The 26,834-nt window shown below is 42.2% G+C and overlaps 1 protein-coding gene across 2 annotated transcripts in view; it reads left to right on the top strand.

Moving 5' to 3' along the window:
* zfyve28 (zinc finger, FYVE domain containing 28) overlaps positions 1-26,834 on the top strand; it is a 264,825-nt gene that overhangs the window by 206,113 nt on the left and 31,878 nt on the right. For both annotated transcript variants that reach the window (XM_078560667.1, XM_078560661.1), the window contains exon 9: positions 15,946-16,050. In XM_078560667.1, the coding sequence (XP_078416793.1) occupies positions 15,946-16,050 (105 nt within the window). The remainder of the gene's footprint in view (positions 1-15,945; positions 16,051-26,834) is intronic.

The raw sequence follows: 26,834 nt of genomic DNA, 5'->3' as shown, positions 1-26,834 counted from the left end.
TAGCCTAGATAAACATAGGAAGTGCAAGGACGAAGTAAAAAAGGAAATAAGGAAATCAAAGAAAGGGCATGAAAAAAGATTAGCAAGTAAAGTTAAAGATAACCCAAAGATGTTTTACCAATACATTAATGCTAAAAGGTTAGTTAAGGAAAAAGTGGAACCTATCAGAGATGAAGATGGAAACTTGTGTGCAGATACAGAGGCTGTGGGAAGGGTTTTGAATGAATATTTTGTCTCCGTGTTTACAAAGGAAAGGGAGGATGTAGATATAGTAGTCCAGGAGGAACACTGCGAGTCATTGGACGGGATAGTCATAAAGAGAGAGGAAGTACTCGAAGGGTTGAAATCCTTGAAAGTTGATAAGTCACCAGGGCCAGATGGATTGTTTCCGAGGCTGCTGAAGGAAGTCAGGGAGGAGATAGCAAATTCCCTGAGAATGATTTTCCAATCTTCATTAGATACAGGGGAGGTACCGGAGGACTGGAGAAATGCAAATGTAGTTCCATTGTTCTAAAAAGGGATCAAAGGAAATGCCAAACAATTATAAGCCAGTTGGTCTTACATCGGTGGTGAGCAAATTAGTAGAATCAATCCTGAGAGATAGGATTAACTGTCATGTGGAAAGGCATAGACTAGTCAGGGATGGTCAGCATGGATTTGTTAAAGGAAGGTCTTGCCTCACAAATTTGATTGAATTCTTTGAGGAAGTGACAAGAAGGGTTGATGAAGGTAGTGCAGTGGATGTTGTGTACATGGATTTTAGCAAGGCATTTGACAAGGTCCCACATGGCATATTGGTCAGGAAAGTAAAAGCCCATGGGATTCAGGGTAATGTGGCAAACTGGATAAAAGGTTGGCTTTGTAACAGGAAACAAAGGGTAATGGTCGATGGATGCCCTTGCGAATGGAAAGTTGTCTCAAGTGGTGTTCCACAGGGCTCAGTGTTGGGACCCTTGCTGTTTGTGTTATATATTAATGATTTGGACGTGAACATGGGGGGCACGATTGGGAAATTTGCAGATGAGACAAAGATTGGCCGAGTAGTGGATAGTGTAGAGGATAGCCATAATCTCCAAAACGATATAGATGGGTTGGTGGAGTGGGCGTTAAAGAGGCAGATGGATTTTAACATAGAGAAGTGTGAGGTCATACATTAAGGGAGGTCAAACAGTTACAGGGATTACACAATAAATGGGAATATACTAAGAGGGGTAGATGAAGTGAGAGATCTTGGCGTACAAGTACACAGGTCCCTGAAGGCAGCAGTTCAAGTAGACAAGGTTGTAAAGAGGGCATATGGAATGCTCTCCTTCATTGGCAGAGGTATAGAATATAAAAGTAAGGATATAATGTTGGAATTGTATAAAACACTGGTGAGGCCACAACTGGAGTATTGTGTGCAGTTCTGGTTACCACATTACAGGAAGGACGTAATAGCTCTGGAGAGAGTGCAGAGGAGGTTTACAAGAATGTTGCCAGGTTTAGAAAAGTGTAGCTGCGAGGAGAGATTGGATAGGTTGGGGTTATTTTCCTTAGAACAAAGAAGGCTGAGAGGTGACTTGATTGAGGTGTACAAAATTCTGAGGGGAATAGATAGAGTGGACAGGATAAAATTGTTTCCCTTGGTGGAGAATTCTAGAACCAGGGGACATAGATTCAAGATAAGTGGCAGAAGGTGTAGGGGGACATGAGGAAGAACTTTTTTATGCAGAGGGTAGTGGGTGTCTGGAATTCGCTGCCGAAGTTGGTAGTGGAGGCAGAAACTCTCAACTCTATTAAAAAGTACCTGGATCTGCACCTTAAGTGCTGTAAACTGCTGGGCTATGGGCCGGGTGCAGGAAGGTGGGATTAGAAAGGGCACCTGGGTGTCGTCGGGCTGGCATGGACAAGATTGGCCGAATGGCCTCCTTCTGTGCTATAACTTTTCTATGGTTCCATGGCACATCCAAATTGTACATGAGCTTTTTTCCTTCTATGTAGTATTTCCCAAAATAAATTCAAAATAATGCTATTCTACTTACCAGTCGCTGTCACATCTACTCAGGGTGTTAGTGGTTGTTGGGTGCTTACTGCTTTCAGATTTTGCATACAGTGCTGCCGGAATCTAGTCAGTGAGACTGTAATAGAGTTCTGCTTGGCACCTGTTTTGACACTAGCCAAGCACAACTGTAGATAAAATTACCAATATATATGAATATATATAAATGTATATTATATGCATTTTGCCCTTTGACCAGATAGTTCTTTTATACTTATCAAAGTTCACCATCTTTCTGGAATATATTGTCTAAGGGAGCTATTCAGGCACATTATCTGAGGGCAAAGACAATTATCTAATGCTTGATGAAAGGGAGGTTGTACCTTACACATTTATTGTAGTTCTTATTATAGTAACCATACTAGCAGTGACACACTTTGATAATATATTTTTGACTTTTGGAACACAATAAAATCCCTCATGAGAGGACCTGCTACTAAAGTGACGCTCTGGGATCAATAAGGAAGTTATAAATTAGCTAATGAATTGTCTACAGAGAGCACTTATCAATAATAGTTTGAATTAGAGGGTTGCAATTAGTTCTGGCATTTCTGCTGCACTTAGTAACTTCAGTGGGCATTTTTCAACTGGCTGCCTTTACATTGATTATTGGGTTGTGCTGGTGCAGTAGTTTCTGTACAAGAGAATCTGGTTATGTGAAGGGTTGTCAGATTGCCCTACAAACTCAGCTGATTGACTAATGCCTTCAGTGGAACACGCCTGACACTTCGACCTGTTCAGGCCTGCACAACTCTGGCCCACTCTGCTTGACTCTTAAAGCTCCCTAATGTGACCACTCAGTTGTAAATAAAACAGAATTGCAAAGCATTTTTAAAATATGCAGCCTCTAATAGGTCGCCCACATGATTTATAAAAAAACTTCCCAAGGCAGTCTAATTCCTGAGCGGGTGTGCTATTGGGTTGGCTAGTGCTAACCTGACTCAGAATCTGACAGACCAGCCATGGTACATGGTCTACTGCCAAAACATTCAGAATAAGTTGAAATTAAATTCATTCAGCTCTATTTGATATTAATAAGAGTGCTGGTAAATGGGATTAGGTAGGTAGGTCGGATGCTTCTCACGTGTCGATGCAGACTCGATAGGCCTCTTCTGCTCTGTGATTCTGATTCTGTGAAATAGATTTTCATCTGTGTAGTCCCTTCCATAACTTAAGGATAAGCCAAAGAGCTTCACATCCAGGGGGAGGTGATGGGACAATGGCATTGTCACTGGATTAGTAATCCAGAGACCCAGGGTAATGCTCTGGGGACCACCATGGCAGATGGAATTTGAATTTAATAAAAATCTGGAATTAAAAGTCTAATGACCATGAAACCATTGTCAATTGTTGTAAAAACCCATCTGCTGTCCTACACATGACTCTAGACCCACTGCAATGTGGTTGACTCTTAAATGCCCTCTGAAATGGCCTAGCAAGCCACTCCGTTGTAACAAACCACTACAAAGTCACAAAAAAGGAATGAAACCAGATGGACCATCCAGCATCGACCTAGGCATTGGAAACGACAATGGCAATCTCAGCCCTGTCAACCCTGCAAAGACCTCCTCACTAACATCTGGGGGCTAGTGCTGAAATTGGGAGAGCTTTCTTACAGACTAGTCAACAGCCTGACGTAGTCATCCTCACGCAATCATATCTTACAGATAATGTCCCAGACACCACCATCGCCATCCCTGGGTATGTTCTGTCCCACCGGCAGGACAGGCCCAGCAGAGGTGGCGACACAGTGGTATACAGTCAGGAGGGAATTGCCCTGGGAGTCCTCCACATCGACTCCGGACCCCATGAAGTCTCATGGCATCAGGTCAAACATGGGCAAGGAAACGTCCTGCTGATGAATCTGTGCTCCTCATGTTGAACACCACCAGGAGGAAGCACTGAGGGTGGCAAGGGCGCAGAATGTACTCTGGGTGGGGGAATTCAATGTCCATCAATGAGAGTGGCTAGGTAACACCATTACTGACCGAGCTGGCCGAGTCCTAAATTACACAGCTGCTAGACTGGGTCTGCGGCAGGTGGTGAGGGAACCAAGCAGAGGGGAAAACATGCTTGACCTCATCCTCACCAACCTGCCTTCCGCAGATGCATCTGTCCCTGACAATATTGGTAGGAGTGACCACCACGCAGCCTTCGCATTGAGGATACCTTGCATCGTGTTGTTTGGAACTACCACCGTGCTAAATGGGATAGATTTCGAACAGATCTCGCAACTCAAAACTGGGAATCCATGAAGCATCGTGGACAGCAGCAGCAGAATTGTATTCGAACACAATCTGTAACTTCATGGCCTGGCACATCCCCCACTCTACCATTACCATCAAGCCAGGGGATCAACCCTGGTTCAATAGAGAGTGCAGGGGGGCATGCCAGAAGCAGCATCAGGCATCCCTAAAAATGAGGTGTCAACCTGGTGAAGCTATAACACAGGACTACTTGCATGCCAAACAGTATAAGCAGCAAGTGATAGACAGGGCTAAGCGATCCCACAACCAACGGATCAGATCTAAGCTCTGCAGTCCTGCCGCATCCAGTCATGAATGGTGGTGGACAGTTAAATAACTCACTGGAAGAGAAGGCTCCTCAAATATCCCCATCCTCAACGGTGCAGGAGCCCAGCACATCAGTGCAAAAGATAAGGCTGAAGCATTTGCTACAATCTTCAGCCAGAAGTGCCGAGTGGATAATCTATCGTGGCCTCCTCCGGAAGTCCCTAGCATCACAGATGCCCGTCTTCAGCCAATTTGATTCACTCCATATGATATCAAGAAACAGCTGAAGACACTGGATACTGCAAAGGCTATGTGTCCTGACAATATTCTGGCAAAGTACGGAAGACTTGTGCTCCAGAACCTGCCACGCCCTTAGCCAAGCTGTTCTAGTACAGCTCTAACACTGGCATCTACCCAGCAATGTGGAAAATTGCCCAGCTATGTCCTGCACACAAAAAGCAGGACAAATCCAACCCAGCCAATTACCGCCCCATCAGTCTACTCTCGATCGCCAGTAAAGTAACGGAAGGGGTCATCAACAGTGCTATCAAGCGGCACTTGCTTAGCTATAACCTGCTCATTGATGCCCAGTTTGGGTTCCTCCAGGGCCACTCAGCTCCTGACCTCATTACAGCCTTGGTTCAAACATGAACAAAAGAGCTGAACTCCTGAGGTGAAGTGAGAGTGACTGCCCTTGACATCACTCTCAAATGATGCGTATTTGACAGTGTGACACATCAAGGAGCCCTATCAAAACTGGAGTCAATGGGAATCGGGGAAAACTCTCCGCTGGTTAGAGCCATGCCTAGCACAAAGGAAGATGGTGGTTGTTGTTGTTGGCGGTCAGTCATCTCAGCTCCAGGACATCGCCGCAGGAGTTCCTCCGTTAGTGTCCTGGGCCTGACCATCTTCAGCTGCTTCATCAATGACCTTCCTTTCAGGTCAGAAGTGGGGATGTTTGCTGATGATTGCACGATTTTCAGCACCATTCACAGCTCCTCAGATACTGAAGCAGTTCATGTCCAAATGCAGCAAGACCTGGACAATATCCAGGCTTGGGCTGACAAGTGGCAAGTAACATTCGTGCCACACAAGTGCCAGGCAATGACTATTTCCAACAAGCGAGAATCCAACCATCGCCCCTTGATTTTCAATGGCATTACCATCACTGAATCCCCCACTATCAACATCCTGGGGGTTACCATTGACCAGAAACTGAACTGGACTAGCAATATAAATACTGTGGCTACAAAAGCAGGTCAGTGGCTAGGAATCGTGCGACAAGTAACCCACTTCCGGACTCCCCAAAGCCTCTCTACCATTTACCAAGCACAAGTCAGGAGTATGGTGGAATACGCCCCACTTTCCTGGATGAGTGCAACTCCCACAACACTCAAGAAGCTTGACACTGTCCAGGACAAAGCAGCCCGCATGATTGGCACCACGTCCACAAACATTCACTCCCTTCACCACCGACGCACAGTAGCAGCAGTGTGTATCGTCTACAAGATGCACTGCAGGAATTTACCAAGGTTTCCTTCCACAGCACCTTCCAAACCCATGACCACTACCATCTAGAAGGACAAGGGCAGCTGATAGATGGGAACACTGCCACCACCTGGGAGTTCCCCTCCAAGTCACTCACTGTCCTGACTTGGAAATATATCGTCGTTCCTTCACTGTCGCTGGGTCAAAATCCTAGAACTCCCTTCCTAACAGCACTGTGGGTGTATCTACACCACATGGACTGCAGCAGTTCAAGAAGGCAGCTCACCACCACCACCTTCTCAAGGATAACTAGGAATGGGCAATAAATGTTGGCCCAGCCAGCGAAGCCCACATCCCAGGAATGAATTTTTTTAAAATCCAGACAAGTGTAGTCACTGTAAAATGCAGAAGCCAATTTGAGCACAGCAATGTACCAGCAGCAGAAGCATGATGATGACATTAGTTGAGGGGTGAATATTGGCTAGGATATTGGGGAGAATTTCCATACTTTTCTCCTGAGAAGTGCCAAGGAATCTTCACCTGAAAGCAGATGGAGCCTCAGTTTAACATCTTTTCTGACAGCACAATATTAACTCAGCACTGTACTGGAGTTTAGTCTGGATTGAGCTCAACAGGATTGAACTGACAACCTTCTATCAGCTGAGCAATGGCTGACACCTAAATTTCAATTATTCACACTTGATACTGCTGTAGTACTATGGACCCATCTGTGTACATTAGGGTTGAAAATTCAGAACTTTGCAATTCTCATCAGTTGGGTTGTCCTGTTGTGTTATGGGAATGTTCCTAGCTTGCTCTCAGAACCCAATGTGAGCGCAGCAGGTTTGCAAGAGAAAGTTATGTTGGTTAACTCCCAAGTCTGGGTGTGTAGGATACAAGAGACTAAGAAGCTTAGGTAGAGAATGTTTATTGCCCACTACAGAGTTGACTTCTCCCCTTTAACGCACCAGACAGCCAGAGCTCATCCTTATATGCAATTGAGTATAATTAACAAATCAACACCCAGCACCTGGTCACTTTATTACCTTCAAGCACTGGGTATCTAACATTACTTGAACAGAACCTATTAAATGCTAACAAGTTACACTGAATTACAGAACATTCTTAACAGAGTTAACAGAGAATTCGGCAGCTAGAATTTAATATTGTTTATTGTGATGCAGTTGGTGCAAAGTCGGAAATGGTGTGAATTTAATAAGGTGGATAAGAGCAAGATTTAGATTCAACTGCATCATTTTTTATGTCTGCTGTGTCTGGCTCTCAAACCAATCAGTGTGCTTAAATGTCTCCAAATTTCTAATGAGAAATATATCAGCATTTTTTCTGCATGATATGAAGTATTCACTTCTTCCAAGAAATGACGCGTCCTGCTTATCTAGATCCAGAATATAGGTACAGATCAGTTACAGCCAAAGCTTAGGGACTTCCACAGAGTTTAACAAGCGAAATGGCACCACCTGCCGCACAGACCACTACTTGTATCTTAGTGCTAGCCCAACTAGGACTATCCACCCTGTTGGAGCTTGCATGGTTAGAGTGGAAATACTCTCAGGTCCTATTAAAATGTCAAGCTGGGTGATTAACTGGAATAGTACGGAACTGCCTGGCACAAGACTCTGCTGACTCATTAAGGATTGACTGATTCCAAACATCAACTATCTTGGAGCCAGCTTGACTTTGGAAGTCCCAACTTAACCTCCTTGCAATGGGGTATAGGCATTAGACTATGACAAAAGCAGGGTTGAGCCCTTAACCAGATAGCAGGAACCATAAACAATTTAGCGACATTGTATTGAATGTGTAAAAACTGAAGAAAATCTGGGCACTAGTGGGACAGTATTTTGTATTGGATGACATTTTAGAGTGCTGAGAGACACAGCTGACCCCACCTTCCACTGACCTCTATTTCAAACTCCAGATAGCCCCTGATCTCTCCCTCAACCCTAGGTAGTTTGAGATGTTTCCCTTGATGAGACGAGAGGGAACCTCACCATTTGAATCAGTCACCATCAATTGAAGCACTGGAGAGTCTTCCCACTCAAGGGCATGATCTTAAGAGCTAAGAAAAATGTTGGAAAACGGAATGGCACTTGAATTAAAATTGAATGGTATCTTACTTTTTGGACCTTTGACATACTTCTAGTGAATATTTAACACTTTATTTCATCCTTTGCATTTCCTCAAACTTCATTCTCTTATGGTTAGTGTCACGATCAGACTTGAGAGAAAATCTTGCTTCGCATTAGAGGTTGCCTGTCATTTTAAATTGTCCTTCAGAGCTTCAAGGCTATTCTTGAGCTCTGAAATGCCCACTCCCTTCTCCAACTCAGAATTGCTATCACTGAATTTATGTTTTCATTGGTTTATATGATAGCTGATTATATAACTTGAGATCTGGTAGATATTCAAATTACTCTGTGAGGAGATACGTCAACAACTGATGATACTGGTTTTGGTAAATTTGTAAATCCAGTAGAAGGAAATAATGCATGATTGTCACAAAAAAACTAGAAATTAACCTAGTTTCCACCTTCCCCATTAGACAAGAGAAGCTTTGAAGGTAGCCACTGATGGATATTTATGATTGGAGTGACACAGAAAATCCCAGCCTGTGTGTATCCAGGCCTGTGCCACAAAGAGCTATTAAACTTTTATTGTAGATTATATAGTCTGCAGAAGTAAATGCTTGCCCTGTGTGAAACCTATTGAAGTAATTGCATAAGTGTAAAACGTGCCCAGTTGAAGTCCAAGTCAATATTTACAATTAAAATGTTTGTGAGGAATTCCTGGCTAAGAAAATAATTCTATCCAGCCAATTTGTCCATTTCTTTTCCCCATCTACAGGGATAGTAGGCATGGGGAAAGATCAATAGAGAAGCAGTGGCAGGCATTTAAAGGGATATTTCAGAGTATTCAGGATAAGTTCATTCCTACCATAAAGAAAAATTCTAAGGGGAGGACCAACCATCCGTGGTTAACTGAAGAAGTTAAGGAAAGCTTCAAACTTAAGGAGAAAGCATATAACTGCACATAGATGAGGACAGATGATTGGTCAGGATATAAAGAACGACAGAATGTCGTCTAAAAGATTAATCAGGAGAAAGAAATTAGAGTATGAGAGGAAGCTAGCTAAAAACAGCAAGTTTCTGCAGTTAGTTAAAAAGGGAAAGAGTAAGTCAAGCAAGTGCTGGTCTCCTTAGAGTGACAGTGATAAGTTAATAGTAGATAATAAGGAAATGGTGGAATGATTGAACAAATATTTTGCTTCTGTGTTCATAAGAGAAGATACAAAAAACTTTCCAGTAATAGCTGCAAATCAGATGATGAAAGGGAGGGAGGAACTTGGTGAAATTGAAATCACGACGGAAACAGTACTAAGCAAACTAATGGAGCTGTGAGCTGACAAGCCTCTGGGTCCTGATGGACTTCATCATAGGGTCTTAAAAGAGGTGGCTAATGAGGTAGTTGATGCGCTGGTGTTAATTTTCCAAACTTCGCTAGATTTTGGAAAGGTTCCATCAGACTGGAAAGCAGCAAATATAGCCCCTCTATTCAAGAAGGGAGGGAGAAAGAAAACAGGAAACTATAGGCCAGTTAGCTTGACATCTGTCGTGGGGATGTTGTTCGAATCGATCCTTAAGGAAGTTATAGCTAGGCCATTAGCAAAGCTCAAGGTAATCGGGAAGAGTCAGCATGGTTTTGTGAAAGGGAAATCATGTTTAACCAATTTATTGGAGTTTTTTCTTGGAAGAGTAACATGCGCTGTGGATAAACAAGAGCCTATAGACGTACTGTACTTGGATTTCCAGAAGGCATTTGATAAAGTGCCACATCAAAGGTTATTGCGGAAAATAAACGCTCATAGTGTAGCGGGTAACATATTAGCATGGATAGAAGATTGGCTGGCGGGCAGAAAACAGAGTATGCATAAATGGGTCTTTTTCGGATTGGCAGGATGTGACAAGTGGAGTCCTGCAGGGGATCTGTGCTGGGGCCTCAACTTTTTACAATTTACATCAATGACTTGGATGAGGGGAGCGATGGCATGATAGTTAAATATGCAGATGTCAGAAAGATATGTAGGAAAGTACGTTGTGAAGAGGGCATGAGGACGTTGCAGATGGATATAGATAGGTTGAGTGAGTGGGCAAAAATCTGGCAAATGGAGTTTTATGTGGAAAAAATATGAAGTTGTTCACTTTGGCAGAAAGAATAAAAGAGTATTACCTAAATGGAGAAGAGCTGCATAATTCTGAAGTGCAGAGGGATCTAGTTGTTCTAGTGCATGAGTCACAAAAAGTTAGTATGCAAATACAGCAAGTAATTAATATGGCTAATGGAATGCTATCCTTTATTTTGAGAGGAATTGGACATAAAAGTAAGAATGTTATGCTTCAGTTATACAGGGCATTGGTGAGACCACATCTCAAATACTGTGCGCAGTTTTGGTCTCCTTATTTAAGGATGGATGTAAATGTGTTGGAGGCAGTTCAGAGGAGGTTCACTAAATTGATATCTGGAATGAGCGGGTTGTCATATGAGGAAAGGTTGGACAACTGGGCTTGTTTCCACTGGAGTTTAGAAGAATAAGGAGTGATTTGTTGAAGTATACAAGATCCTGAACATTCTTAACAAGGTGGATGTGGAAAGGATGTTTCCCCTTGTGGTTGAGTCCAGAACTAGGGGGCACTGTTTTAAAATTAGGGGTTTCCCTTTCAGGACAGAGATGAGGAGACATTTTTTCTGAGGTTTATACAACTTTGGAACACACTGCCTCAGAAGGCGGTGGAGATGGAGTTATTGAATATTTTTAAGGCAAAGGTGGATATGTTCTTGTTAGGCAAGGGAATCACAGGTTATCAGAGTTAGATGGGAATGTGGAATTCGAAACACAAGCAGATCAGCCATTATCTTATTGAATGGCGGAGCAGGCTCAAAGGGCCGAATGGTTGTCTCCTGTTCCTGTTTCTTATGTTTCTTCTTCTCCCTCCACCTGATCTTGCTTTCTGTCTTCATATCCTCTCCTGATCTATTCATTGAGAACTGCTTGTGTGTGACATTGGCTATCTCAATTTTTCTCCTCCCCTCAATCACTCTAACCTGTCTCCCTCTAAACTCGCTGCACTTGGTTCTCTTGGATCCAAACTTAACATTGTCATCAAGCCTGCTGACAAAAATCGTGCTGTTGTCTGATAAGCCAACCTCTATTTTGCAGAGGCCAAAAATTGTGCCTCTAAGAGCAGATCGGAGGCTGGGAATTCTACGGCGAGTAACTCTCTTCCTGACCCTCCAAAGCCTGTCCACCATCTACAAGGCACAAGTCATACAAACATATGCATTAGGAGCAGGCATAGCCCCCTCGAGCCTGCTCCACCATTCAATAAGATCATGGCTGATCTGATTGTAACCTCAACTCCACATTCCCACCTACACCCCCGGATAACCTTTCAATCCCCTTTTCTGGCGTAAAAATATTCAAAGACTCTGCCTTCCACTGTCTTTTGCAAAAGAGTTCCAAAGACTCTCAACTCTCAGAAAATATTTCTCATCATCTCTGTCCTATATGGGCAACCCCTTATTTTTAAACAGTGGCCCTCGTACTAGATTATCCCACAAGAGGGAACATTCTCTCCGCATTGACCCTTGTCAAGACCCTTCATAATCTTATGTTTCAATCAAGTGACCTCTTAATCTTCTAAACTTCAGCAAATACAAGCATAGCCTGTCCAACCTTTCATCAGAAAACAACCCATCCGAACCTTCTCTGAACTGCATTCAACATATTTACATCCTTCCATAAGGAAGGAGACCTACTGTACACAGTACTCCAGATGTGGCCTCACCAGTGCCCCGTATAACTGAAGCATAACTTCCCTACCTTTGTATTCAATTTCCCTCGCAACAAATGATAACATACTATTAACTTTAGCTGTACCTGCAAACTAGCCTTTTGTGATTCATGCACTAGGACTCCTAGATCCCTCTGCATCTCAGAGCTCTGTAATCTCTCATCATTTAGATAATATACTTTTTTTACTTTTCCGACCAAAATGGGCAATTTCATACTTTCCCATTTGCCAGATCTTTGCCCACTCAATGAACCTATCTGCTAAGCCTATCCATATCCCTTTGTAGTCTTCTTGTGTCCTCTTCACATCTTACTATCCTACCTAAGCCAAGGGTGTGATGGAATACTCTCCACTTGCCTGGATGAGTACGGCTCCAATAACACTCGAAGCTCGACACCATCTAGGACAAAACAGTCCATGTGATTGGCACTCCAACAAACATTCACTCCCTCCACCGCCGAAGCACATTGGCAGCAGCGCGTACCATCTACAAGATGCACTGCAGCAACTCACCAAGGCTCTTTTGACAGCACCTTCCAAATCCATGACTTCTACCACCTAGAAGGACAAGGGCAGCAGATGCATGGGAACACCACTGCCTGCAAGTTCCCCTCCAAGCCACTCACCATCCTGACTTGGAAATATATTGCCATTCCTTCATTGCCCCGTTGGGTCAAAATCCTGAACTCCCTTCCTAACACCATTGTGGGTGTACCTACACTACATAGACCGTTATGGTTTAAGCAGGCGACTAACTACCACCACCTCAGGGGCAATTGGGGATAGGCAATAAATGCTGGCCTAGCCAGTGACACCTATACCCTATGAAAGAATAGATGGAGAAGAAAATCTCTCCAGCACTTCCTGCTTCCTCCCTGGATCATGATCCCACCAATAAAAATTGTCTCCAAATCTGTCATTGACCTCATCTCCTCTAGAATTCTTTCCTCCATTGTTCCCAACCTTGGACAGTCCGCTTCTACATCCTTCCCAAGATTCACAAATAGAACAGCCCCAGTCGACCTGCCTGTTCCTGCCCCACTGAACTGTTTCTTCCAATCGCAACTCTATTTTTTCCCCCTTGTCCAGTTTCTTCACACTTAACTGTATGACTCTTCTGATGTACAAGAATACAAGAAATAGGAGCAATGGTAGACTACATGGCCCATTAATCCTGCTTCGCCATTCAATATGATCAAGACTGATCTTGGGCTTCAACTCCATCATCCCATCTGGTCTCCATATCCCTTAATTTCCTGAGATGCCCTTCCATTACCTTAACAGTTTTCAGTTTTCTGGCCCTAACCGTCTCCTCTTCACCATGGATGTTCAACCTCTCTACACCTCCATCCCCCCACCAGGCTAGTCTGAAGTCTCTCCACTTCTTCCATCAACTAGTCTCCATTCACCACCTAGCTAAAATTGTTCTTATATTGAACAACAACTCACTTATCTTTCCTCACTTACTCTAAATAAAAGGCATTGCTATGGGCCCTAGCTATGTCTGCCTTTTTGTGGGACATGTGGTACATTTTTATGGTGTATTGATAACTGTATCAGGCCTGTTTCCTGCTCTCCTGGACTGAAAAGTTTCATCAGCTTTGTTCCTTCTCTCACCTTCACATGGCTCATCTTCGATTCTTCCCTTCCTTTCCTTGACTTCTCTGTTTCCATTTCACGAGATATCTATCACCAAATATTTGCTATAATCTCACTGACTCCCACAGCTACCTTGGCTACAATTCTTTTCTCCAACACATCTGTTCAGATGATGCACTCTTCTGAGATGTCTTCCTTTTTCCTCAGCGAAGGACCATTGATCATGTCCACTCTATTTCATGCACTTCAGCTCTCGCCCTTCCCCCTCCCTCCTGCAACCATGATAAGGTTCCCCTTTCCCTCGGCTTCCATCCCACCAGCCTCTGTATTCACTGGATCGTGCACTGCTATTTCCCCCACTTCCAATGTGATGCTATCACCAAATGGATGTTCCCCTACCCTCCCATTTCCATATTCTGAAGGGACTATTCGCTCCATGCCATCCTGGTCCACTCCTCAGTCACACCAATTCCTTCCCATGGCACCTTTCCATGCAATTACAGGAACTCCTTCATACTTGCTGACTTCACCACCGCCCCCCCCTTCCCCCCACCCCCTTGCCCAAAACCTAACATAGCGGGTGGGCAATTAGTTGCCGTGTCTGACATTGTACTCTGTAACCAGTTGCCAGTAGGTACATTGGAAAAGCACAGGATTAGATTAAAACAAATGGTTGCTGAGAATCTGAAATAAAAATGGCGAATTCGGGAAACACTCAGCATGTCAGGCAGCATTCCTGGAGAGAGAAATGGTTAACCCTTTTCCTGTTGCTGAAGTACACATCACTTGAGCCAGCCTTTGTAGTTCTGGTGCTGTTCTAATTTCAAGTGGGATTGGGTCTCAATATTCATCTTTCTATAATCATTGAGTCTTTGTAGTTTCATAAAGCCATTGAATGAGATAGCACTGAAGGTGTCCATTGTTTTTCTCCCTCAGATATTTATCCAATTGCTTTTTGAAAGTTACTATCCACTTTGGCAACTGTTTCAGGCAGTGTGAGCCAGAACATTGTAACTTGCCATGTTTTAAGAAAAAATACTCTCACCTCTGTTACTTTTGTCAATTACCTTTCTTTGCCACACATTTCCAAAATACTGACATTCCAGTTCTAAAATTGACCAGATCAGTGATGAGCTATGGAGCCCAGGTACAGAAATATCTGGGTTACCAATGCATTCTTGGGGCTCTTGGTTGTTGAGGGTCTAGAACCAGAGGACACAGCCTGAGAATAAGAGGTAGGTCATTTAACACTCAGATGAGGAGGAATATCTTCACTTGGGGGGTGGGGAATCTCTACCCCAGAGGGGGTGTGGAGGCTCAGTCATTGAGTGTGTTCAGAACAGATCAATAGATTTCTAGATATTAAAGATATCAAGGGATATGGGGATAGTGCAGAGAAATAACATTGAGGTAGAAGATCAGCCATGACCTAGTTGAATGGTGGAGCAAGTTAGAGGGATCGAATGGCCTACTCCTGCTCCTATTTCCTATGTTCATTTCACTACATGGTGCAGTTTTAAGTTTTACAAACAAGAAGTGTCCAAGGTTTGTTCCCTGGCAGTGAGGCCCTATAATTGGGTGAATAATTAACATGCCAGTTTCACTTCATGTGCTGTTTGAGTGATCATTGTGGCGTCAGAGGGGAATTGTTGGGGTATGACTAATTATATTGCTTTGTATGCACTAAAAATGTAACAGTTTTACCATAAAGAAGGTAGGTTGATTTTGATCGCTTCTGGTGTCAGCAGAGTTTTCCAGAGCATTTTTCCCATTTATTGATCCCGGAGTATTTTTCTGCTTTTGCCTCTCCCGGGAGATTAAGTCTTCATTTAAGGTGTCGGGGGTGGCCAGTGGGGGCAGGTGTCGGGGGTGGCCAGTGGAGGAAGTTGGGAGGAAGAAAATGTTTAATCCTGAAACTCTGGGCGTCGTGGTGTGGAACAGACTTGATGGAACCAGCTTGACTTTTCCTGCCTACTACTTTTGTATGTATTTATCAGCTCGAACCTTTGGATTGCTAAAGGACACTATTTTCAGCCAAATGTTTCTTCAGTATGTTTCATCTGCAAGTGCAGACAGCTGAGGATTGCTGTGGACAGCTGAAGAAAACTAACTCATTGTTGAAGTAACCTGTTATCCTTCAGAACCTTCAGTTCTGTTCATGTGTCTTCTCATTTCAGGCCCAGTCACTCAAGTTAATGGTTTTTTCCTTCCCTCAGATTGGAACAGAGATTTTTGCACTATTTCTTCCCACTGCAGCAGACAAGTCATACAGTCCCTTCTTTGCAATCTCATGCTGTTCATCTTGCGATTTGAGGTTGTGTTCATTTCTTTGCTGAGATTTTTGTTGCATATGTTTTTTTGGTTTGGGTTTTGCTGCAGTTGTACAATGTTGCTTTCTAAGTTTACTTTCCTTGTGTTTTCATTAATGTGGTTTCAGTTCTCAAGATCCCATCCAAGATTCTCCCATCAGCTCCATATCCAGCAGTGACTGTGAGAGTGTTTCGGTCACAACCTGTAGTCTTTCCAGCACCTATACTCCAAGGTAATGAGACTTAAGGAAAAAGTACCTGCAGCTGTGAGTAAGGTGAACTGTGTGATTATGTTCTCATCTTAATTAGATGCTACTGGAAGAATCTTCAGTAGGGATGAGCTCGCATGCTGATGCCTGTATTCCTGTGATTAGGAATCCTTTTTTTATTCAGTTATTTTCGTGCAAGTGTTCGCATCTATAAAGGTATGTAATTGATGCCAAGCTGCTGTTTTTAAAAAAAAAAGACTATTCCAAGTCTTTAATCAAAGCTTGGGTGGCTTTTTCTTATTTTTGCCACCAGATATTGTTAATATACATTGAGTTGCATAATTTGTCTGTCATAATGTTGTTCCTGCCCTCTCCTTGTTTGCCTTTTATGCTGAGCAGTATCAAAGGGCAATTTTTTTGACATCTGAAGCTGAAATTAGCAAAGTTGCCCCAGATGGAATCTAATAAATGGGGTTAATCTGTGCCTCTTCCATAAAGGGACACAGGCTGAGAGAAGTGAGGAAGAATATTTCCTAATTTATTTAAATACTGATGTTGAGCTTCTGAGTTGCTCCTTGGCACTGATCAGTAAGATTGCTTACTCTCCTAGAATTGATTTAGCATTAACTATATTTACAAAAGGGTTTTCTCGCACTTGATGTTTTCAGTCAAACCCCCTCTGAGATAAGAATACTGCTTTTTTTGCAATGAATATAAATTTTGGAAGTTTAGCCAATCCTTTAGTCTACAGTACAGAGAGAGCGGACTGATCCTGTCTAATTTATTTTGCTGAAACTAGTTTAGGGAATGTGCTGTTCAAGCTAAAGAAATGGCACCAAGTGAAAATTGGTTTGGTGTAGGCTGTGCTAATCAGTCTGAAACCATTGTTGGTTTGATCCAATTAAAGTCTGGTTCCCAATGGTTAAAGCTGTATAGCCTATAACTACACACAATTCATTTTAAATTGGCACCAATCTTGCCGCTCTTGGCCATACAAGCCCTGAGTATGTGACAGTCAGCTGCTTTACTAGGCAACTTATTTGGAACCTAGGTTTCAGACTGTTTAAATATTTGTCCATTGGTATATGTCCGTAGTGACCTCTTTTAGAATAGTATTTTATGCATGCAACTGAACTGTTTCCAGAGGAAGAAAGAAGTCCATATAATTTATTCATTTTCATTTTTAATCGAGATTGAAAAAAACGTAACTTGTTCACTCTTAGCTCATTGCTAGCTAAGACCATTGATCAAAACTGTATGCTACTTTTTGGCATTGTCACTCATATTTCTTCTCGGCAATAGATATAAAAGAATTAATATTACGTCAAGCCCTTCTTTTCCTTCTATCCTTTTATTAAAATGTTATGCTAATCTATGCTAAGATTTTGGATCATTTATCCGTATTCGGGGCTCCCTGTCAATATTGACTATTTCCAATTTCAATGTAACATAGAAACAGAAGGATGTTGTTATTTCTGTGCCTCCAGTAAAATGACAACCATTTCCTCAGTGCATTTTTTTTTTCAATATCCTGCACAGCCATCCTTGGGGAAATGATGTCTTGGGGCAATGATAGGCCAGCTATGCCAATCACCGTTTTGGCATTGAATATAGCACAGACTTCTGGGGTAATGTAAAGGCCCTGCCCATGATGAGTTGACTTTTATCCTGGTTTCCAATGGTTAATGATGTACAGCGTTTTTAGCTACCTACAATTAATTTCAAATTGCTATTAATATTAGCACTTTTGATCATAGAGGCTATAGGGATATGTAGGAAAGGAGAAATATTTTCACATGCGTAGAAGGGTTGAGATTGAATGACATTGGAGCACAGATAAGGAAGCTTTATTCTGCATCTGATTGAGGTATAGCTGACCGGAAAACATTTGATGCGGACAGCGAGTGCCCAAAGTGGCTTTTCTATTCCTTACCTGATCCCAAAAATTGTAGCAAAACAATCTGGAGTTCCTAACCTAATTTCCGCTTTTTCTTTCTGCTTTTCAGTCAGTTCTTGGTATAGAGCTTTCAGAAATTCACTCATGCTATTAACTTTGGTGGACAATAAAATTGATTTTGCCCCATCGCCCCACCTCACACACAATGCGTTCGGAAGGATTTATACCACTGCACGCTGCTGAATAATTTTTTGTTGAGTGTGAATTTTTATGATCATTTCTTGCTGACGGGAATTCGGGGAGCACCAAACTTGGCAGCCCCTTAATAACTCAGGAAATGGCTCAATACCTGCTCTTGGGGTGAGGGCTCTGCCTGTCATTTCATCTATGAGGGAGTATTATGACTGAGTGCTTGGTTGTGATTGGATTTAGTCTGCTCAGCATCGAAACAAAACCAAGGCAGGTTGGGAAGTAGTCTTTAAAATCTATAGCTTCTGGGATTGCCAAATGATAGAAGTTTTTGAATTGTTGTGATTTTACTTAACTTAAGACATGAGACAGCCTGTAGTTGGGCCTTCAGAGTAAACATTTTTTATTCTTTCATGGGATGTGAGCATTGACGGCAAGGCCAGCATTTGTTGCCTATCCCTAATTGCATTTGAGAAGGCAATGGTCGTCTTGAGCTGCTGCATTTTTAAAATTCATTCACGGGACGTGGGCATCGCTGGCTAGGCCAGCATTTATTGCCCACCCTTAATTGCACTTGAGAAGGTGGCAGTGAGCTGCCTTCTCGAACCTCTGCAGTCCATGTGATGTAGGTACACCCACAGTGCTTTTTGGGAGTGAGTTCCAGGATTTGGACACAGCACAGTAAAGGAACGGCGATATATTTCTAAGTCGGGATGGTGAGTGGCTTGAAGGGGAACTTCTGGGTGGTGATGCTCCCATGCATCTGCTGCTTTTGTCTGTCTAGATGGTAGCAGCCGTGGATTTGGAAGGTGCTGTTAAAGGAGCCTTGGTATATTCCTGCAGTGCATCTTATAGATGGTACACACAGCTGCCACTGTGCATCTGTGGTGGAGGGAGTGAATGTTTGTGGATGTGGTGCCAATCAAGCGGGCTGCTTGGCCCCAGATGGTGTCAAGCTTCTTGTGTGTTGTTGGAGCTGCACTCATCTAGGCAAGTGGAGAGTATTCCATCACACACCTGACTTGTGCCTTGTAGATGATGGATGGACTTTGGGGAGACAGGAGATGAGTTACTCACTCCCGGATTCCTAGCCTTTGACCTGTTCCTGTAGCCACACTATTTACATGGCTAGTCCAGTTCAGTTTCTGGTCAATGGAAACCCCCCGGATGTTGAGAGGGGGATTCAGCAATGGTAATGCCATTGAATGTCAAGGGGCAATGGTTAGATTGTCTCTTGTTGGAGATGGTCATGCTTGGCACTTGTGTGGTGCGAATGTTACTTGTCACTTGTCAGCCCAAGCCTGGATATTGTCCAAGTCTTGCTGCATTTCGACATGGACTGCTTCAGGATCTGAGGAGCCATGAATGATACTGAACATTGTGCAATCATCAGTGAGCATCCCCACTTCTGACCTTATGATGGAAGGAAGGTCATTGATGAAGCAGCTGAAGATGGTTGGGCCAAGGACACTACCCTGAGGAACTCCTACAGTGATGTCCAGAAGTGAGATGATTTACCTCCAGCAGCCACAACCATCTTCCTTTGTGCTAAGTATGACTCCAACCAGGGAAGAGTTCTCCCCTGGCTCCCATTGACTCCAGTTTTTGCTAGGGCTCCTTGATGCCACACTTGGTCAAATGTTGCCTTGATGTCAAGGGCAGTCACTCTCACTTCACCTTGGGAGTTAAGCTCCTTTGTCCATGTTTGAACCAAGGCTGAAATGAGGTCAGGAGCTGAGTGGCCCTGGCAGAACCCAAACTGGGCATCAGTGAGCGGGTTATTACTAAGCAAGTGCCGCTTGATAGCACTGTTGATGACCCCTTCCATCACTTTACTGATGTGAGAGTAGACTGATGCGGCAGTAATTGGCAGGGATGGCTTTGTTGTGCATTTTGTGTGCAGGGCATACCTGGTCAATTTTCTACATTACCGGGATGCCAGTGTTGTAGCTGTAGTTGGCTAGGGCTACAGCAAGTTCTGGAGCATGTCCACTTCGTAATTGTTTCTAAGAATTTTAAATCAGTCACATTAAGGGGTATGTAAGGGGTGATGGTGCTGGGTAATATGAGTCAAATGGCCCCAGGTGAATTCATTCCATTGTTCTCTAATTGTACGTCTTAATTCCAGCCTCAGCCCATTCTCTCCACTAAATCAACACACATTTTCCTACTTCCCATGACAGGTGATTTTTCTGCTGCTGTCTTTTAACTTTACCATATGTCCTCTGGATGTGAACAACTCTGCAAGGCCAGATTTAATTGTCCACCCCTAGTTGCTCTGAGAAGGCAGTAATGAAGTGCCTTCATAGCAGCAGTTAGTTTTCAAACAGGCTTACTTGGCCACTTCAGATTGAGTCAGCCACCTATTTGTAACTAGCATCACATTAGTGGCAGGAGTTGGATTTTTAACTACAGTCTGGCAGCTTTCATTGCCACTTGCAAATTGCCAGATTTATTAAATTCAATTTCACAACATACTGTAATCACAACATTGAACTTCTATCTTAAACTTGTGAAATTGTTTCCATCATGCAGTTATGAATAGTTCTGTACCTTAATTGGTTTGTCAGTGTTGCTTTTACTTGATGTTCTCCAGTTGTATATTGTTTCTATTTAAACCTATGCATGCTTTTTAAGTGCGAAATCCTGTGCAGCTTTGAAATAAATTTGCAAAGTTGCAATATTTTGGAATAGTGTGTTCTGGCATTTTTCACTGCGCTACCATCCCAGAATTCAGTCCCACTGAGCTTTCATTTCTTCGTTACATCTGCAACCAATTGTTTAATTTTTTAAAATTGAAACTTGTCCAATCTGCAGTATAAAATTACTAGTGATTTGTCATACTACAATTTTCTGGATCTGAAGGGGTTTTTTTGTACATTTAGCTACTTGTCATAATACATGAAATAAAAAATTAAACCAGTGGTTAGGAGTTTAGTTAATGCAATTTTTGACAGGACCTTTAATGGAAGCATTTTATTGTGAGTCAAAGAAATTTGATTCCAGTCAGAGTAAATGTGATTTCACAATGCGAATAGTCAAACATGATTATTGGATCTGTGGTAATTATCCAATGTGGAAGTAAAACAGCAAGCTAAAGATAAAGTCTGAATGCAGAGCCTGCGTATGACCTTCTAAAAGAGTTATGTTCCATTAGTGTAATGAATGTGATCCCTAAATGTAATCATCTTGATACAGCACTTTGGGGATTAGTTTCCTATTATAGTGTACAGAGAAAATGTGGTGAAGCGGTCAGTTGGCATTGTACTGTTATGCGTCATTCACTCATTTACACACATGTCCACAATACAAATGATTGGTATCAGATGTGCTTTATTTAATTTATTGATGCAGGTTGTACAATTAATATCTTTAGTGGAGCAATAAAGAAGTGTAATGATTACATGAACTCTTCAATTAAGTCAATGTACGGTCATTAATAAGTACATACTAAGGTTGGGGCAAGTAATATTCCAAGATCCTGAACTATTATTTTCATATTCAGACAGTTTCTGGAGGTAAAACTAAATTAGAGATTTGAGACAGTTGCAAGAAATTGAAGTGTTGCATACAAATGCAGATGGTTTAAGCAGCCAACACTCGGGACAGGCAGCAACAGCCTTTTTATTGAATTATTAGCTTAATTTTTTCATGTTCAGAAATATGTTGCCATATTTTGAGAATATATGCAAGAAAAATAGGAAGGGGCATCCAAGATCCAGCTGCCCATCAGAATAATCAAATTAAACTAAACAAATTGGCTCGAGAGATCTTGAGGATGAATGATGTCACATAATAGTAAAACATTGATTTAAAGGAGTATAAGGCAATCTAAAATTCAATCTGTTGGTCAGTTTTTTTTTTGTTCCTTTTCATTAAATCCTCTCCCTGAATGCCATTGATTTAATACCAAGTACAGTTCACAGGTGTTGACAGCCATGCTACATGGCCATTCTTTGAACTTACTTCATGAGTGATTATAGGCCATTCAGCATGGATGGGAGGCCTAGATGATAACTCAGGCCTCCTAGTGGTCGGTTAGAAAAGGCATTGGTAAACCTCTGGGAATAAGCCATCTGCTTTCTCAACAGCAGAGGCAGTTGCAGACTGAAGAATTGTGATCACTTTCCATAAATTATTCACCATTTTTATAAAAAGTTATAGTCCTCCCTCCTCTGCTCCCCCTCCCCACCAAAAGTCTCTTTCCCACAAAAGCTCATTCCCTCTAACTTAACTCTTGAGACCTAAATACATTTTAAATAAAGCGTTAGCCTTTCTTGGTAGATTACCCCAAAAAGTAGGTACAATAGTTTTAATATTTAATTACACTTGAACTTCATTATTGTTGCTCCCAAATTCTTTTTGTGCTGACCAAGGTGAGGGATGTGATTGCTGGGGATTGGTGTCCTGACCTACTAAAGCATGGAAAGAAAAAGGAAAGATTTGCGCTGCCTCATCAATCATCCTTTTCAACAGTAACATTTAAATATTATACTGATGCTTTTAACTATCTATGCTAAGAATAGGCTGATTCAAGTCAGTGCTTTGGCTTCCTCACCCCATACCCCTTGACTCCTCTGCCTAACGAAAATATGTCTAACTCTATCTTGAATAAATTCAAAGACCCAGCCTCCACTAATTTCTGGGGAAGAGAATTCCAGACACCAATAACCTCATGGGAGGAAAAGTTTCTCCTCAACCCTGTCTTAAAAGGAGATTTCTTATTTTTAAACTTAGCCCCTTAGTTTTAGTCTCTGTCACCCCTCTCGTCCCCTCTCTCTCTCTTTCTGTCCCCCCCCCCCAACCCCCCACCCCACAAGCGGAAACATGCTCTGGGTATCCGTCTTATCAAGTGTCCTCGGGATCTAATATGTTTCAATAAGATCACCTCTCATTCTTCTAAACCCCAATGGGTATAGGCCTAACCTGTTCAACATTTCTACGTAAGATAAGCTCTACATCCCAGGAATGAGTCCAGTGAACCTTCTCTGAACTGCTTCTAAAGCAATTTCATCCTTTTTAAATAAAGGGACCAAAACTGCACAGTACTCCACATGTGGTCTCACCAAGGCCCTGTACAGCTGGAGTAAAACTTTCCTACTTTTATATTCCATTCCTCTTGCAATAAACACCAACATTCCATTTGCCCTCCTAATCACTTGCTATACCTGCATAAATACTTTTTGTGGTTCATGTATCAGGGCACCTAGATGCCTCTGTCCTACCGAGTTCTGCAATCTTTCTCCATTTAAATAATATACTGCTTTTCTATTCTACCTGTCAAAGTGGACCAGTTCACATCTACCCACGTTATGCTCCATCTGTTACAGTTCGCCAACTTGAAAATGATTCATTTATCCCGACTCCGTCTTTCCTGCTAGTTAGCCAATTCTCTATCCAGGCTAATATATCGCCCCCAACAGTATGAGCTCTATCTTGTGCAATAATCTTTTATGTGGCATCTGATCAAATACCTAATGGAAATCCAAATACACTACATCTACAGGTTCCCCTTATCCACCCTGCTTATTACATCCTCAAAGAACTCTTAATAAAAATAAATTTGTCAAACATGATTTCCCTTTCACAAAACCATATTGACTGCCTGGTTGTATATGATTTTCTAAATGGCCTGTTACTATCTACTTAATAATGGATTCTAACATTTTCCCATTGACAGATGTTAGACAAACTGGCCTTTCATTTTCTGCTTTCTGTCTCCCTCCTCTCTTCAATGGTGGTGTTACATTTGTGCTTTTCCAATCTGCTGGGACCTTTCCAGAACCTAGGGGAATTTGGAAGATTACACTCAATGTATTCTCTATCTCTGCAGCCACTTCCTTTAAGACCCTCGGATGTAGTTTGTCATGTCCAGGGGACTTGTCAGCCTCAAGTCCCATTAGTATTCCCATTGATTTTCTCAAGTGATAGTCATCATTCTATGTTCCTCTCACCCTTTTGCCCCCTGCGTTTCTTCTATTCTTGGATGCTTTTTGTGTCTTCTGTTGTGAAGACAGATACAAAAGTCAATGTCTATAGCTATTTTCTTGTTTCCATTATTAATTCCCCAGCCTCATCCTCAGAGGGACCAACACTCACTTCAGCTATTCATTTTTATCCTTTTAAAATACTTGTAGAAACTGTTACTGTCTGTTTTATATTTCTTGCTAGTTTTGTCTCATACTCCAATTTCTTTTTTTTAAAGTTATCCTTTGCTGGTTTCTAAAATTTTCCCAATCTTACAGGCTACCATTATCTTTGCAGCATTGTACGCCTTTTCTTTCAATTTTGTACCATCCTTAACGTCCTTAGTTAGCCATAGATGTTACATCCATCTCATAGTCTTTCTTTTCCCAATGGGATATATTGTTGTTGAGAGTTTATGAAATATCGCCTTAAATGTCTGCCACTGCTGCTCTGCCATCTTACCTTTTAACCCATTTTCCCATTCCACTTAGCCAATTCTGTCTTCAGACCCTTCTAATTGCCTTTATTTAAATTTAAGACACTAGTTTCAGACCCACATTGCTCGCCCTCAAACTCTACGTGAAATTCTCCCATGTTCTGATCATCCTATCAAGATGATCCTTTACTGTAAGGTAATTAATTACATGTTACCAGGCCTAAAGTAGCCTGTTCCCTGCTTGGTTTCAGGACAAATTGTTCTAAGACACTGTACAGAATACACTTTATGAATACATCCTAAGGGTTACCTTGGCCAATTTGATTTGTCCAATTATATGAAAATTAAAATCACCCACAATTATTGCAGTACCTTTCTTACAAGTCCCATTATTTCTTGACTTATACTCTATCCTACAATGTAGCTACAGTTAGAAGGCCTATAAACCACTCCCACCAGCGACTTCTTTCATTTGCTATTTCTTATCTCCACCCAAACTGATTCTACATTTTGATGCTCCAAACAATGATTGTTTCTCGCTACTGTACTGATCTCATTCTTTTCTTAACAAAGCCTACCCACCTCCTTTTGCTTTCTTCCTGTCCTTCTGAAATGCCACTACATGCCTCTGTAAAGGCTACCATATCATACTCATTAACTTCTACTTGTGCAATCAGTTTTTCCATCTTTTTATGAATGCTGCATGCATTCCGATAAAGAGCCTTAACTCTGTCTTTTTACCATTTTTCAATAATCTGACCTTATTTGCTGGTTCACTCTTACCAGAGGGTCCCTTTCCTCTCTCACACTGATTATGATTACCTGTACTGCTACCCTGCACTATTTCCTTGTCCTTCTCTTTAACTTTCCAAATCTCCCATCAACTGAACCCTTCCCTCCACACCTCACATTATTTAGTTTAAATCCCCTTCTACAGTCCCAGTTATACGATTTGCCAGGACTCTGGTCTTAGCACGGTTCAGGCTGTCCCAATGGTACAGCTCCCACTTTCCCCACTACTGGTGTGAGTACCCCATGAATTGACACCCATTTTTCCCACACCAACCTTTGAGCCACACGTTCAAATCTCTGACCTTGTTTAACATATGTCAATTTGCTTGTTGCTCAGGTAGTAATCCAGATATGATTACTTTGTGTAGCTTTGCTTTTTATTTTAGCCCTTGGCTGCTCATACTCACTCAGCAGAACCTCTTCCTTTATCCTGCCTGTGCTGTTAGTACCTACGTGGTCATGACAACTGGATCTTCCCCCTCCTGCTGTAAGTTCCTCTCCAGCCCTGAGGAGATGTCCTTAACCCTAACACCAGACAGGCAACACAGAGCAGTATCTATTCCCCTTACTATACTGTTCCCTACCACAACTACATGCCTTTCACTTCCCCCACTTGAATGGCTCCCTGCACCACGGTGCTGTGGTTAGTTTGCGCATCAATCCTGTAGTTCCTGCTCTTGTCCATACAAGCTGCAAGAACATCAAACCTGTTGAACATTTGCAAGGGCCAAGACTGCACCATTGTTACTTTCTGGATCCCCGTGCCTGTCTCTCTTATAGTTACACCCTCCTGTCCCTGATCACGGACCAAATGCGAAGGACCTAGCCTAAGGGGTGTGACTGCCTCCTAAAGCAAAGTATCCAGATAACATTGCCCCAACCTGATGCATCGCAGTGTCTGAAGGTTGGACTCTAGCTCGTTCACTCTGAGCTGAAGTTCCTCAAGCTGCAGGCATTTATTGTAGATATTTGGTCAAGGCTTGATCTGCTTCCCCTGGATAAATTTAACTGATGTCAGCTGTTGGTCCCTCTTCACCTGATACCCCTAGATGAAGGACAACAACAACTTGCATTCATTTGGTGCCTTTTGTGCAATAAAACACCCCAAGGCATATCATAAGAGCGTTATCAGACAAAATTTGACACCGAGCCACATTAGGCGATAGTAGGACAGATAACCAAAAGGCTGGTTAAAGAGGTCCTTTTGAGATGTGTCTGAAGGGCGAGAGGTAGTTGAGGGGTGTAAAAAAACAAAAAGGCCATATTGAGTGACCTTGGAGGGTTTTAAAAGGTTTACAGAGATGAGGATAGGAGCGATGATGGAAGATTTTGAAAGCAATTCAGAATTTTTAAAACATGACATTGCGGGATTGGGAGCCAGTGAGCAAAAGGGTAATGAATGAATAGGACTTGGTAAATGAAACCAGTTATTCCAATTGATTCAGATATTCTTTTAGAATAAGTGTGCCTTCTCTTAAATTTTATAAGTAGTCTTTTCCTCAAAGTTGATTACCTGTCCTATCTTTT

This window comes from Cetorhinus maximus, chromosome 2, assembly GCF_964194155.1.
Source record: "Cetorhinus maximus chromosome 2, sCetMax3.hap1.1, whole genome shotgun sequence".
Classification (NCBI taxonomy): domain Eukaryota; kingdom Metazoa; phylum Chordata; class Chondrichthyes; order Lamniformes; family Cetorhinidae; genus Cetorhinus; species Cetorhinus maximus.
Note: the sequence above shows the minus strand (reverse complement) of the source record. Positions and strands in the feature narration are given on the sequence as shown.